Genomic DNA, 16,526 nt, shown 5'->3' with positions numbered 1-16,526 from the left:
ACAGCCTGCAGAGTACTATCATACTATTCAGGTCTGTGCCCAAACAATTCAAGCTTCTACTTCTGAAAATCCACCTTTCCAGAAACAAGTCTCTCACCATTGCCGCTTGTTATAGACCACCTTCTGTCCCCAGCTGTGCCCTGGACACCATATGTGAATTGATTGCCCCCCCCATCTATCTTCAAAGCTCGTACTGTTAGGTGACCTAAACTGGGACATGCTTAACACCCCGGCTGTCCTACAGTCTAAGCTAGATGCCCTCAATCTCACACAAATTATCAATGAACCTACCAGGTACAACCCCAAATCTGTAAACACGGGCACCCTCATAGATATCATCCTGACCAACCTGCCCTCTAAATACACCTCTGCTGTCTTCAACCTGTGTCCGTAATGGGTCTGCGGTCAAGCGACCACCCCTCATCACTGTCAAACACTCCCTAAAACACTTCAGCGAGCAGGCCTTTCTAACGACCTGGCCCGGGTATGCTGGAAGAATATTGACCACATTCCATCAGTAGAGGATGCCTGGTTATTCTTTAAAAGTGCTTTCCTCACCATCTTAAATAAGCATGCCCCATTCAAAAAATGTAGAACCAGGAACAGATATAGCCCTTGGTTCACTCCAGACCTGACTGCCCTTGACCTGTACAAAATCATCCTGCCCCTGTGATATGCAGCTTTTCAGGGAAGTTAGGAACCAATATACACAGGCAGTTAGGAAAGCAAAGGCTAGCTTTTTCAAACAGAAATTTGCATCCTGTAGCACAAACTCCAAACAGTTCTGGGACACTGTGAAGTCCATGGAGAATAAGAGCACCTCCAACCCAGCTGCCAACTTCACTGAGGCTAGGAAACACTGTCACCACCGATAAATCCATGATAATTGAAAATTTCAGCATTTTTCTACAGCTGGCCGTGCTTTCCACCTGGCTACCCCAACCACGGTCAACAGCCCTGCACCCCGCACAGCAACTTGCCCAAACTTCCCCCATTTCTCCTTTATCCAAATCCAGATAGCTGATGTTCTGAAAGAGTTGCAAAATCTGGACCCGTACAAATCAGCTGGGCTAGACAACCGACTATCCTACCGATCCTTGACTTTGGCGATGTCATTTACAAAATAGCCTCCAACACTGTACTCAGCAATTTGGATGCAGTCTATCACAGTTGCATCCGTTTTGTCACCAAAGCCTCATACACTGCCCACCACTGCAACCTGTATGCTCTCGTTGGCTGGCTCTCGCTTCATATTCGTCGCCAAACCCACTGGCTCCAGGTCAACTATAAGTCTTTGCTAGGTAAAGCTCCGCCTTTTCTCAGCTCACAGGTCACCATAGCAGCACCCACCCGTAGCACACGCTCCAGCAGGTATATTTCACTGGTCACCCCCAAAGCCTATTCCTCTTTGGCCGCCTATACTTCCAGTTCTCTGCTGCCAATGACTGAAACGAATTGCACAAATCACTGAAACTGGAGACTCATATCTCCCCTACTAACTTTAAGCATCAGTTGTCAGAGCTGTACATAGCCCATCTGTAAATAGCCCTCCCAACTACCTTATCCCCATATTGGTATTTATTTATTTTTTGCTCCTTTGCACCCCAGTATCTCTACTTGCACATTCATCTTCTGCACATGAAGTCACATCTATCCCTCCAGTGTTTAAATTGTAAATACTTCGCCATTACGACCTATTTATTGCCTTACCTCACAAATTTTACCTCATTTGCACACACTGTATATAGATTTTTTTTCCTATTGTGTTATTGACTGTGAGTTTGTTTATTCCATTTGTAACTCTGTGCTTACATACAGTGGGGTCGAAATGATTGACGATCTTGATAAAGATGAGCAATAATGACTGTATAAAATAAATAATTCAAATACTGAGCTACAATATATTGTATGCTAAAAACATTTGGGAAATTAAATGATTTCATACTAATACAATTGCTGAGAGAAAGAGACTTTGTTTAACATGTAATACTTTTTTCTCTCAAAAAGGTAGGGTTCAAAATGATTGACACCCCTTAAGATTCGTATAGAACTAGTCAAAAGTATTTGGTCCAATATTCCCAGCACGTAATGACTATAAAAAGCTTGTGACTCTCCAAACTTGTTGGATACATTTTCAGTTAGTTTTGGTTGTTTCAGATTATTTTGTGCTTAATAGAAATGAATGGTAAATAGTGTATCGTGTCATTTTGGAGTACCTTTGATTGGAAATGAGAATGTGGATGCTACCATGATTATGGATCATCCTGAATAAATTGTGAATAATGAGAGAGTCAAAAGGTCATACTCCCAAAAGATGAAAACCTCCCCTGTTATTGGTAATAGTGAGAGATTAGCATGTTTTGGGGTATGATCTTTGACCCTTTAACTTTCTCACTCATCATTATTCACAGTTTATTCAGGATTATCTGTAATCATGCTAGCATCCACATTAATGTAGAAGTGTTCATAAAGTATTCTTATTTACAACAAAAGTGACTCCAAAATGACACAATATATTATTTAGCATTTCTATTGGGCACATCAAACACAACCAAAACGTACTGCAAATGGGCCTGAGTTTGCTGACATGGCTCCAGCTATGGAGCACAACCCAGTGACGGGAGTGAAAGAGCCCTACTTCCCAGAGAAGGCCGGGCTGTCCCGCATTCTCACTTGCTCCATGGTCATCATGATCATCATGGTAAGACACTGAGTTTTCCTCTCTTCGTGTCCTTTGCTCTGTGTTTATTGACACCAGGGGTAGCCGGACCCCAGATCTGTCACTGACATGACAATGACAAAAGGAGTTGGTGTGATGGCACAAACAGATTTTGAACAGTTGTTCATTATCATGTTACCTGACCAGTTAACATTCAAAACCCTCCTTATAAACTAATGCAGAAAGCCCAAAGTTTTTCCTAGCCAGGCCACACAGTCAGGGAAAATGTTGCACCCTAGTGATACAGAAAGGATGCCATTTTAGTGTACTGTATTTGAATGTGGATAAGGTGTAGTTGGACTAATGTTAATCTTATTCACCTCACTCCTCTTTCCTCTGTCTACCCTTGTCTATCCCCAGTTTTGTTTGGTGAGGATCTTCCTGGTGAAAGTGATCATGTACTGTGGGATAGTGAGTGTGATGATGTACCGCACAGGCAGCGTTGTGCTGCACACTCAGGTACAATACAATACACTCTGCTCGGATGAATAAAACTGCTGACACTGGATCAGAATACCCTTCAAAACACCTGACAACAGGTGACATCCTCCATTTAGTTAATTCCAGCAGATATGTTAGCTCAGATTGATACATTAGCTCAAATTGCTGTGTGTGTGCACGTGTGTGTGTGTGTGTTCCCTCAGGCAGAGGAACATTGCCAATATCTCCAGCAGTTTGGTGAATCTGGCCCTGATTCTGCTGATGGGGCTACAGCTCACTAAATTGGGTAAGAACACAGACCTCAGCCACATCCCTGTCTGCCTCAGCCAATACACTACCAATCAATACATCTACCTACAGGGAAATCTACTTCCTTGGGTTTTGATTAAGCGTCTATGTCTATCACAGTGGCCTCAAAGAGAAAACATTGTCTATCAAATAAACTGGAAGCGGTTTGATATTCAAGGATTTTTACATGATGTATCTAGCATGGCATGGAATAGCATGGAATTAATCCCTGGTGTTGAACTAGCCTTTTCTTACTTCCACAACACATTCCCGGATGTATGCAATAGGCATGCCCCTTTTTAAAATGTCAGGATTAAGGGCAGAGAGAACCCTTGGTTTACTAAGGAACTTACAAAAATCATAAGGGAACGAAATGATATGTGGGCGCAAGCAAGAGGGACTGGTTTGGCAGATGATTGGGTGGCTTTTAAACGTCTTCGAAATATGGGTGTGGCTATGATCCGTAATTTGAAAGCAGACCACTATCTGAAATCTACTTCACATAGTTTAAATAATCCATCCAAATTTTGGCAAGAAGTGAAGGGTTTGGAGTGCAAAAAGATACACAGCTTCCCAAACAGTTGTTGGTCGACACACAGATTGTAACTGAGAGAACCTCCATTCTGAAAGCTTTGAATCAGCATATTTATTTTTTGATGCAGGCAGTTTATTTGAAAAGGTCAAAGGTATAATTGAGTTTCTATGAATTTACCTGACACCCTTGTGCACTCCTTCACCAGGTTCTCCTTTTCATCCTTTTCTGTTTCAGAAGTGTGTAAAGCCCTGAAAGAAATTGGTTGGAAAAAATATGTTTCCTACACCTAGCTGCAGACATCATTGCTCCCCCTTAACATGTATTCTTAACCTCACGCTTGATGTTGAGGAAATCCCCAAGTTATGGAAATATGCTTTTGTACTGCCTCTCCTGAAAGGTGGAGATCTTTCGCTACTTGACAACTGTTGACCCATATCCAAATTGTCTGTACTGTCAAAGGTACTGGAGTCCTTTGACAGCTAAAGGCCTACTTCCAAGAAAACAACATCTTAAATGGAATGCAGGTCTGGTTTCAGGTCAGGTCTGGCCACAGCACTGTTTCAGCAACATTGAAGATTTTAAATGACATCCACTGTGCTCTTGATAAGAAGTTACATTGTGTGTGTGTGTCTTTATTGATTTGTCAAAGGCTTTTGACACCGTGGACCATGCTGTGTTAGTGCAAAGGTTAAAATGTTGTGGAATTACTGGTCATGCTCTAGATAGGTAATTTATAAACCAATCAAAATACACAATGTGTAATAACGGATGGTTGTAAATCTGAGTCCATAGAGGTGTGCTCAGGTGTTCCGCAAGGTTCAATTTTGGGCCCACTGTTGTTCATTTTGTATATCAACAACATTGGGAATCTTATTGAAACAGCGGCTGTTAATTTTTATGCAGATGATACTGTTCTTTATTCAAGTGGTAGTAGTTTATCTTTATCTTTTGAAAATGCCCAAAGATCATTTAACATCATACAACATAATCTGTATGATTTAAAGCTGGTTCTAAATTCAGGTAAAACAAAATGCATGGTATTTTCAAATGCCTAGCACGTTACTAATCATGTCATTGCTACATTGGCTGGACATACTATAGAGCAAGTTAAAGTGTACAAATATTTGGGTGTGTGGGTTGATGATAAGCTAAACTGAGCTTCACTGTGAATGTAGAGAACTTGATAAGGAAGCTCAAGCTGAGAATAGGTTTGTATTACCGGCATAAGGGTTGTTTTTCTTTTGAGGCCAGGAAGGAGCTGGGATGATGTACATTACTGGGTGTTTTAGATTTTAGTGATGTTATATATACAAGCCTCAACCACCACCCTGAGATCACTTGATTCAGTGTATCGTGCAGCCCTCAGGTTCGTTACAAATCAAAAACGTCTAACACATCATTGTGATCTCTACAGCGCTGTTGGCTGGTCGTCATTGACCTTGTGTAGGCTTAAACACTGGTATACACTGATTTATAAGGCCATATTGGGTAAAATGCAATTTATCTCAGTTCTTTTTTTTTGTCAGGTCAGTAAATAAATATTGATTACAGTCCCATTCTGATTTGCTTCTGACAGTACCAAAAATTAGAACAGGTCATGGTAGAAATAGTATGTTACTTAGCTCCGTGGTTCTGGAATTCTCTCCTGAACATTTAAAAATTTGATGATCTAGTATCATTGGTGGAGTTTAAACACTTGATCAATGTATATATCATAGAAGAGTGTAATTGTTTTTAGGCCAGCTGTTTTTAGTCAAGACTTTCATGTTTTTAACGTAAAATGTTTTTGTTGTACTGTATGTGTGTTTCATAGTTTTGTTTACTGTTGTTTTAGTGTATGTAAGTTGTTTTGTCTGAAACTTTGTTCCTCCTGCTTGTAACGTTCGTCGTCTTCCTCTGATGAGGAGTAAGAGAGGACGGACCAATTTGCGGCGTGATAAGTGTTCATTTTAATAAGACAAACTGAACACTACAAAAATACCAAATAACAAAGTGAAACAAACAAAACGGTCCCGTGTAACAAACACTGACACGGAAAATAATCACCCACAACTCAAAAGTGAAACCAGGCTACCTAAATATGGTTCTCAATCAGGGACAACGATAAACCGCTGCCTCTGATTGAGAACCATACCAGGCCAAACAAAGAAATCCCAAAACATAGAAAAAGGAACATAGACAACCCACCCAACTCATGCCCTGACCATACTGAAACAAAGACATAATAAAAGAACAAAGGTCAGAACGTGATACTGCTGCTATTGGACCAGGTCTCTCTTGGAAAAGAGATGTTATCTCAGTGAGAGAAACCTGTATAAATAAAGGTCAAATTAAAAAAAAGAAAAGATCTGATAAACTTACATTTTGTAATGTCCTTTTAAGCAGTATATTGAAAGGATTATAATATTATTATGTAGTGTTTTTATAATTTCTGTTCATTTTAATTTACTGTACCATCTAAAATGCTTTTGTATGTCAATCTACCCCTTTCAGGCTTTCTTGATTGCCTTCACATCAGGTTTCTTACCGCGACTGCTTTACCAGTAAAGGTTTGACAACAATCTGAACGGATATGTTAATTTCACTCTGGCCTATGCTCCACCCAGCTACACCAGCCATCCCATGTGCAGGTAATAGTGGTCATAAATACACACTGGAACACGCTATAGTAGATATAGTATAGCTGTTGTATATACTTTAAGGCATAGTTCATTGAAATGTTTAGATATGTGATTCCGTAGCTTGACAGCGGTCTATGGAAATGGAGTAACTGCAATCCACACTTTAGTTTTGTTAGACTAGCCACTGCCAACAAATGCTAATATTAGGATATTTATACCAAACTCCCTTGTTTAGCATGTTTCACATTTCATCTCAAGTCTTTCCAGTAGAGGGCAGAATTGGTGATGTTGACAATCCTGACCTGTTGTTGACAACCATGAATGTGTTGCCTGTAGATATAAAGCCTTTAGGAACAACAATGGAAATTACACTCTGGTTTACTGGGAACTCCTGGCTGTAAGGTTAGGCTTCATCATGGCTTTCGAGGTATGCAAGGAACTGAGTGTCTCTGTCATTGTTTGCTTTCTACTTGCTCCTCTATTTAACCTGTGCCTTTTGCATTCTCTCCTTATACTGTGCCCTATCCGTCTTTCTATTCCTTACTTGTTCTGTCCTACCCCCTTATCTACTACACGTGTATGTTATTTTGTACCTGTGATCATTTGAAGCTTGCTAATCTTTGCCTCCCAGGCTTTCCAATGGTATTTTACTATTTTATATTTTATCACCTTTACTCTATTGATACTACTCTCCTCATAATCCCTCTTCTTCCACTGAGGTTTCTGTCTAATTTCACCCTGTCTTCTTTTCCATCCCTCTGTCTCACTATCTATTCATCCTTCTTTACCTTCCTGTCACCCCCAATGTATACTCTTTTCCCTCCATCCCTCTCTCCAGCTTGTAGTGTTTTTCTTCCTGCAAGCGATAGACTGGATGGTGCCAGATGTCTCTGAGTCTCTGGAGCTGAAGATGAAGAGAGAGCGCTACTTGGCTAAGCAGGCCCTGGCTGACAATAAGGATGCCCTGTTGGTGAGTCAGCGTGCCCCGGCCTCCAGCCCAGGTCAGTGGAACATGGCGATGCTCACACACCCTCACCACACACCCACTGCTTTCCTGCAAAGAATCATTGTGGTGGTCAGGTTGTTATTGCAAAACAAAATGTGTTGTCATTTGTCATGACTAACCCTGTTTAAAAAACGTTGTGCCTAAGAACAGCCCTAGCCATGTTATATTGGCCATATACCACACCATATACCACACCCCATCGTGACTTATTGCGTATGTATAACACCCTTTTCCTCCTTCGGTTCAGTTGTATCCCTGTTATATTAGTGGTTACTTATTAGCTAGGGCTCCTGTTCATTTGAAACTACACACACATAAAGTGAGTCATTAAGGATTTAAATTGGCACCCTATTCCCTATTTAGTGCACTACCTTTGGAAAGGGTGCCCATAGGGATCCGGTCAAAGTAGTGCACTATATATGGAATAGGGTGCCATTTGGGTCACAGTCAGTATCCCATTGGATCCAGTGTACATTTCCTGGAGTATTAAGGGCGGTGAAACCAGAGAGAGACATGAATTGATTGATTCTAAAGCTGCTGTATAAGTAGTGCAAGCAGTGGTGTTAATAAGTTACATATTACATTATTACAGAAACCGATTTGATCTTCATAAATGAATTCCAGACTTTATATCCTATTATAGACTTCAGCCCCCTCACACACACACACACACACACACACACACACACACACACACACACACACACACACACACACACACACACACACACACACACACACACACACACACACACACACACACACACACACACACACACACACACAAAACCCCTGAGCCTTAACTCTAACATTGCACTACTCTAACAAATGGACTGTCATTTCTCTTTGCTTATTTGAGCTGTTCTTGCCATACCATGGACTTGATCTTTTACAAAATAGAGCTATCTTTTGTGTACCACACCTACCTTGAAACAAGACAACTGTTTGGCTCAAACGCATTAAGAAGGAAAGAAATTCCACAAATGAACTTTTATCAAGACACACCTGTTAATTGAAATGCATTCCAGGTGACTACCTCATGAAGCTGGTTGAGAGAATGCCAAGAGTATGCAAAGAATCTCTTTGTTGAACACTTTTTTGGTTACTACATGATTCCATATGTGTTATTTCATAGTTTTGATGTCTTCACTATTATTCTACAATGTAGAAAATAGTAAAAATAAAGAAAAACCCTTGATTGAGTAGGTGTGCCCAAACTTTTGACTGGCACTGTATATATAATATTTTAAAGTAAAGTTAATCAATCCATTAAAGACGTCTCGTAAAACGAGTTTAATGCTGTAACTCAGTAACATAACATGATAGAGCAAGCACCTAAGTGTCTACCGTCTGTCTGTTTGGGTCTACCGTCTGTCTGCTTTTGTGTGCTACGATTTTTCTAACCAAAGCTGTACCCATGTTTTCTCTCCCCGTCCAAACTGTACTGTATGTCTCAAAGCAAGCGACGCGTCCTTTGGCAACATGAGTTAGGACTGCAGTGCATAACTTATTTTCCAAGAGAAGCGGAACGGATGGGGAGGTGAAGGGAGGAGAGGTAGAGTGAGATAAAAGAGACTCTTTTGCATTTCAGGTCCCATCAATTAATTTGTTTCCCTATTGGCTCTCTGTCTATCCACTATGGTCAGTTTTTAGGTTTGTTTACAGCAGGGGTGGCCAAACGTATCTGCAAAGGACCGGTGTGGTTGCAGGTGTTTGTTCCAGCCAAGTGGTAACACACCTGATTCAAATGATCAATCTGTCATAGTCTTTCATTAAGACTTTGATTAGTTGAATTAGCTGTGTTACTGCCAGGCACCTACACAGGCCTTTTGCAGGTAATATTGTGGTTTGCACCTGGTTTACAATATGTGAGAGTTGGTTTGTATTGTTACGTTTTTGTTGCTTTTCTATGAGCTAATGACTTGATTTCTGTCCTTCAACTATGATGATTTGTGATGTTCTCACTTTGTTAAATGGATGAGCTTGTAATGTATATACACATAGGTATACTTACATATGTGAAACTGGTCCCGCTTTTCTACACTATCACTCTATATTTGTAATGAGATAGACCTGAAACATATTGGGAATCTTGTTGCTTATCTTGTTGGTACTGTACTATACGATTGAAGTCTTTCTACAAGTGTAACACGTTTTGCGCAAGCTGTTTTGCATTTCAAATTTTGGTAAATAACTCTGGTTGGATGAATGAGATACAGAACCAATAAGTTGTTAATCTGAAATAAATTCAAGTTCAAGATGCCAGAGAACTTTGTTGCTATCTTACCAAAAAACTGCTCCCCTTTCCTCCCCACGCCCTCAGAAACGTAAACTCCCCTCAGAAAAGGAGAACTCCAGCCAGATGAAATCCCTCTGATTTATTAGGAGTCAGAGAGAGACAGGTGTTCTGTTAATTAATTCTCTTCCCTCTGCTCCTACCCACCCTTCTGAAATATTCCTGTGGCCTTCGGCGACTTCTCTTTCCTCCTTTCTCTCGCTCTCTCACCCCTCATTCTCTCTTTCTCTCTCTCTTTCTCTACCGCTGTAGCGTTCATCTTTTGCTTGCTATGCTTGCTGTGAGTGTGTTCCTCTGCCATTCAGCCTGCAGGAAGTGTGCGTTAGTACATGTCAGTTAGTGGAGTAAGGTATGCAACGTGGTCACAGTCTTCCACAGAGACTGTGCATTCCAGATGGCACCCTATTCCCTATAATGTGCTCTCCTTTTTATAGAGTTCTGTAGGCAAAAATGTGCTATTTGGGAAATGGACATTGTACTAATGATTCTCCCATTATACCTCAACATCACACTTAAAGTAACTGTCATTTGAAAATCTCACTTTGGAAAGTACATATTCTGTTAACTCATACCCACATAATGTTGTTGACTCATTCTATACTCATATTTGTGAGTTACATTCAGTTACTTTTAGATTACTTTCCCCTTAAGAGGCATTAAAAGAAGACAAACATGTATGTTACCAATTGAACCACATCTATTGCAGGATACATCAATGTCAACGTTTACATAGCTGGCCATATATGGATGTTACATTTTACTTTATGGGTTGATTATGTATGCTTCTTCTAACCTATCACTTTATACTACATATAATAATATGATTAAATAGTATCTTTACATTAAAAACGAAAGTCTGTCAGAATTCCGGTCACGGGCTTCCCGAGTGGCGCAGTGGTCTAAGGCAGTGCAAGCTGTGCCACTAGTGATCCTGGGCCGCGACCGGGACACCCATGGGGCGGCGCACAATTGGCCCAGCGTCATCCAGATTAGGGGAGGGTTTGGCCGCTCTAGCGACTCCTGTGGTAGGCCGGACGCATGCACGCTGGAACGGTCGCCAGGTGTACCTCCAGCACACTGGCGTGGCTGTCTTCCGGGTTAAGCGGGCATTGTGTCAAGAAGCAGTGTGGCTTGGTTGGGTTGTGTTTTGGAGGACGCACGGCTCTCGACCTTTGCCTCTCCCGAGTCCGTTCGGGAGTTGCAGCGATGGGACAAGACTGTAACTACCAATTGGATACCACGAAATTGTTGATAAATACCAACAACAAAACAAAAACAAAAAATAGAATTCCAGTCATTCCAATAAATGTTATACCCCTTGGTCTTCAAGAACAGGACTTGGAAATATGGAAGTATAGATTAGCCAAATTATTTTACCTGAGCATCACCCCAAAACTAAGGACTTATTAGCCAGCCCTACTCTGTTGTTTATGATTTTGTTGTCATGTAGGACTGATTGGGCTCATTAATTTGAGTTGAAAAATAAGTGCTGTGTTCATGGAATGGCATGCTTTGAGCACTACTGAAAAGTGCTATTTACATGTGAAAAATGAATGCCATATTTTTTTTAACCTTTATTTTACTAGGCAAGTCAGTTAAGAACAAATTCTTATTTACAATGACGGCCTAGGAACAGTGGGTTAACTGCCTGTTCAAGGGCAGAACGACAGATTTTGTACCTTGTCAGCTCGGGGATTTGAACTTGCAACCTTTCGGTTACTAGTCCAATGCTCTAACCACTAGGTTAGAGCATTGACACTTTGATGACACTTTGATATCTAGATAATATGCAGCTGTTTAAAGGGCAAATCCACAGATGAAACAATAACAAAATGGTCGCCCGCCTCTGTTTTGGTAAAAAGCTGAGGGATGGGCCTGGAGAAATGTAACCACTCTCAGATTAATAGACAGAGCTATGGATGCAAGGTCTGACCATCCATGATATCAACAGTATTGTTTTAACCATGTTATGAGGCTATACAGTGTTTGTTTATATTTACAAAGTTTACAAACATTGGAGAAAAACAAGCTTATATTTTGGGTTCCCATGTAGTGTGACAGTTAAACTAAGCTCATGAGGCATTTATAAGTTATATTCTTGAAAAATCTCAAATATGAAATAGATTTTTATTTGTTTAACACTTTTTGGTTACTACATGATTCAATATGTGTTATTTCATAGTTTGATATCTTCCCTATTCTAAAATGTGGAAAATAGTAAAAATGAAGAAAAACCCTGGAATGAGTACGTATGTCAACTTTTGACTGGTACTGTGTGTGTGTGTGTGTGTGTGTGTGTGTGTGTGTGTGTGTGTGTGTGTGTGTGTGTGTGTGTGTGTGTGTGTGTGTGTGTGTGTGTGTGTGTGTGTGTGTGTGTGTGTGTGTGTGTATATATTTATATATATTTATATATAAAATTGTTTTAGCAACTACAGATTGCCCCTTTAAGTCTATCAAAAGTGTACGAGTATGAACATGTGTCCATTAGAGCTATGGATACAAAGTGTTATCTGCATGAATTAGATTGAGCAATGAAAGCCCCACTTTTATTCCATAGGCTGGGATCTGCACTGTGCAGCTGTGCAAGAGCCATGTTTCACTGGTTTCAAAAAGCCTTTTTTCAATGCTGATTTGAATGTCATTGGGAAAACAACAAGACGTTTCAAAGATTTGTTTTGCAAATCTCCTTTCTGAATTTAAAAGTAATCCTCGAAGTAATCATCTAGTTTTTCAAAAGTATCAATAATATAATATTATATAATATTAAGTATAATAGTATTACAATATTTTTGCTGGTATCATAACGGATTACAGTTACCGTTTTTTTTGTAACCCCTTACACGTAACAGATTACATGTAATCCAATACTCCCCAAACCTGCTTGTCATGTAACCACAAACAAGTTGCCATTGTAAGATGGAATGCACAATATTGTGTAGAGTCTTAATGATAGAAGATTAACTGGCAACTGTTATTTTGATAGATTTCTGGTTTGTTGATAGTGACATGATGAAAGAACAACTTTTGAATTTTTTATTGATAAAATCTGGAAAACTGTTCAAATGAGGACAATTAGACTTTCTCTCACCACTGCTTAGTAGAGGGTTGACCGAGGTAACAATTTTTTATGTTTAATTAGGGCGTTATAATGCTTGGGAGAGGGAGAAGCCAAGTAGTTCAAGCATGCGTTTGCAAATACTTTCTTTCTCCAAACTGATACTTAGCTACTTACTTAATTGCATGGGCGCACACACATACACACACATACACACAGACATGGCCTGAGTACACACACAGACAGACACACGCCTGAGCGCACACACTGTCTGCTTCCCACCCCTTTTCCCTCCTACTTGCCTTCTATCCACTTTCAGTGCATTTCTGTTGACACACAAGGATCCGACCCATGCGCACACACACAGACAAACTATCACACATATTCACAGAAAGGAAAACATTTTCTCTCACACAGATGGCTGCTAGCACACTCCTCTCTCGATCTCTTTCTATAAGCAGGTGTTGAAATGCAACACTAACTATTAGAGGCCGAGAGAAAAAGAGGGGGAGAGGGAGGAGAGAGAACGGGAGAGAGTGCACTTCCCCAACTGTAGCAGAGAGAGAGGGGACGAGAGGGATTGTCAACGAGGAGAGGGAGTGCAGAAGCCTAAAGAGGGATCTGCATGGTAAGTAACCCGACCAGCGAGTACTTTTTTTTCGTTTAAAGTTCTTGTTTTTTGTTGGAGGGAGAAGAAAATAAAGACACAACGGAGGAGTCGGGACCCTGTCCCCTACTTTCTGGACGAGTGGAGTAAAAATCTGAGGAAGACCCGAAGGGAATGAAGCTGGGAGGGACACAAGGCAGTCATGGATAGCACATAGAGCCTCAGCCAGACGCTAGGATGGCCTGGATTCACACACTGTCGCTGGCAACCATCCAGCTCAGAAGCTACTGATACCCATGAGGTAGTACAGCCCATCTATCCATACATATTTGTATATATTGCTCTGTGTGCAATGCAATGTTGAAGTGTACACTAACCAAGTGTGTACCGTTGTTAGTTATTGTGACCTTCGGGTGGGGTGGTGGATTTTGATGTTGCATATGAAAGTTAAGCTGTCCTGTTTTTGGGGGGTGAGTCAAAACAGTGCCATGGTGCTGCTTTCAGACTGCATTGCTGCATGTCAGATGCACAGATTTAGAGGTAGATGAAAACAAAGATAAACAAAAACACCCTCAAGTTGACATTATATTAATAGAATATCAACTTGAGGGTGTTTTTGTTTTATTGTTATTTTCATGGCAATTGTACTGGGAGAGTGTGTTCCTCCAATGTGCAGTCTGTTTCAATTACACATGGTGTGCTGTTAGAGTGAGACAGTTTGAGAGTTCAAGGGTACATGTTCAGTATCATAGGGGGTGCATTCTATACTATTTCACTGTTATGGAAATTAAACTTTATTTTAAAGTACATTTAACATCTCTACACATAATACAGTAAACTAGGCTCAATAAATAATAATAACCATCCCTGACGTGCACTGTAATCCAGAGAGACTGACTTTACAGTCGATGAGTCATTATAGTGTAGGTCTGCAGTATACGTTTACATAATACATGTAAAATACACACGCATCTGTCAATACATGGAGATACTTTAGAAACGCCACACGTACAGACTCAACCTTTCACATCAATTATACAATGGAATGGCAAAATATTCCATTAGAAGCATTGTTTGCATCAGTAATAGTTCCCTATCCTTGGGCATAGCATGGGAAATGAGGCTTTGCAAGGCTTTGAGGCTGGAGTGTAATGGTTACAGTAGGAGCTGTGATTAGTTGCAGGGCAGGTAAGTGCATGTTTGGAATATGTCGGGGGGAGGATTGTTAAAAAAAACTGCACGGCGCCGTAGTGCGCACACACTCCTTTCAAGTCTTAGTCTACACCAGATCAGTTGGAGGCCCTCTCCATAAACCTTCAGGATCTTTCAAGTGACTGCACTGTAAACTGAGGAGCAACCATGTGTGTCTGTGTGCGTGTTTGTGTTTGTGTGTTTTTCACAGCAGTGTTTCTGCAGGGAGAGTGTTTTTCTCTCCCACGCTCTGCCTCCAGGTATGTTTGTTTGCCCATTTAACTCAGTGTCTCATAGGAACTGCAATCTAGCTAAGCTGTTTACACACCATCACGAGGAACAAACAAATGACTCAATACTGACATTCAACAGTTCAGCAATATAACTGTTTAGTGCCTGCCAGATTATGGTGTGCCTCCCAAATGGCACCCTATTCCCTATGTAGTGCACTACTTTTGCCCAGAGCCTCTGATCAAAACAAGTGTGCTACATAGAGAATAGGGTGCCATTTGGGATGCAAGCATGCTCTTATCTGCTCTGTTTCCCGAACTAAATTTGATTTAGGCCATGTCCTCAAAGACTTCTAGTTTAGATACAGATTGATGTAGCACTAACTTATTATATTATTAATGGCTGTAGCAAGAGAGGGTGAACCAAGGTGGTGCGGGTAGAGAATACCCACAAGTAATTTAGTCTGTCTCGCTTATGACTAAGCCTTTTCCCAATGACAATGCACTATCTGTTTGTGTGTGCGTGTGTGTGTGTGCTTATGTCTGAGTGGATGTGTGAGGGTATATGTCTGAATCTGTGCTACTGCTTTGCCTACAGACCAATAGTTATATCTCTGCTTGTGGAGACTGATGCCTGTACAACAGCTGCTACACTCCAGGCCTATACGATGATCTGTACAGAAAAATTAAGAGCCAATGAACCACGTTACATAAAAAAGTTCAACAGGTACTGAGTATACCAAACACTAGGAACATCTTCCTAATATTGAGTTGCAACCCCCCCCCCCGCCCCCAAACAGCCACAATTTGTCGAGACATGGACTCTACAAGATGTCGAAAGCGTTCCACAGGGATGGCGGCACACGTTGACTCCAATGCTTCCCACAGTTGTGTCAAGTTGGCTGGATGTCCTTTGGGTGGTGGTCCACTCTTGATACACACAGGATGCTGTTGAGCGTGAAAAACCCAGCAGCGTTGCAGTTCTTAACACAAACCGGTGCACCTGGCACCTAGTACCATACCCTGTTCAAAGGCACTTAAATCTTTTGTCTAGCCCATTCACCCTCTGAATGGCACACATACACAATCCATGTCTCAGTTGTCTGAAGGCTTAAAAATCTTTAACATGTCTCCTCCCCTTGACCTACACTGATTTGAAGTGAAATCAATAAGGGATCATTGCTTTCACCTGGATTTTCCTAGTCAATCTATGCCATTATGTTTTGTATACTCAGTGTCGATCACAATATTGGGTTTGTTGAATGTAACTTTCTTCAGGAAATGAAACAAATCTCTTGATAATATAGAGCCGATTCGGACATAGGAAATTACGCCTTTCTTACACACACCTTTCTTATGCACTTCTCAGTAGTTGGTATTAAGACTTACCTTGTGCAGGTGAGCAACGGGCTTTGTAGGCGTGGTTCCCTTGTGAATGTAATTCAACCGCTGAAAACTCTCCCACTTACTGGCCAACAGATCTTCTTGTGGACTTTTCACTCAATAGGGTTTTCAGTACATTTATCTTCAGCCATCT

General features: G+C 40.9%; 1 protein-coding gene across 3 annotated transcripts in view; it reads left to right on the top strand.

Annotated features, from left to right (window-relative positions):
• Positions 1-6,918: 6,918 nt before the first annotated feature.
• arhgef19 (Rho guanine nucleotide exchange factor (GEF) 19) overlaps positions 6,919-16,526 on the top strand; it is a 40,916-nt gene continuing 31,308 nt past the window's right edge. The window contains exons 1-2 of one of the 3 annotated variants that reach the window (XM_031803459.1): positions 6,919-7,031; positions 7,443-7,605. In XM_031803459.1, coding sequence (XP_031659319.1) covers positions 7,020-7,031; positions 7,443-7,605 — 175 coding nt within the window. In that variant the 5' untranslated portion in view covers positions 6,919-7,019. Of the gene's footprint in view, positions 7,032-7,442; positions 7,606-12,945; positions 13,870-16,526 lie in introns of those variants that run through there. The other 2 variants (XM_031803461.1, XM_031803460.1) reach the window with 2 other exon arrangements.

The sequence above is a fragment of the Oncorhynchus kisutch genome, linkage group LG24 (assembly GCF_002021735.2).
Source record: "Oncorhynchus kisutch isolate 150728-3 linkage group LG24, Okis_V2, whole genome shotgun sequence".
NCBI lineage: Eukaryota > Metazoa > Chordata > Actinopteri > Salmoniformes > Salmonidae > Oncorhynchus > Oncorhynchus kisutch.
The sequence above is the reverse complement of the archived record's forward strand: the minus strand, read 5'-3'. Positions and strand labels throughout refer to the sequence as shown.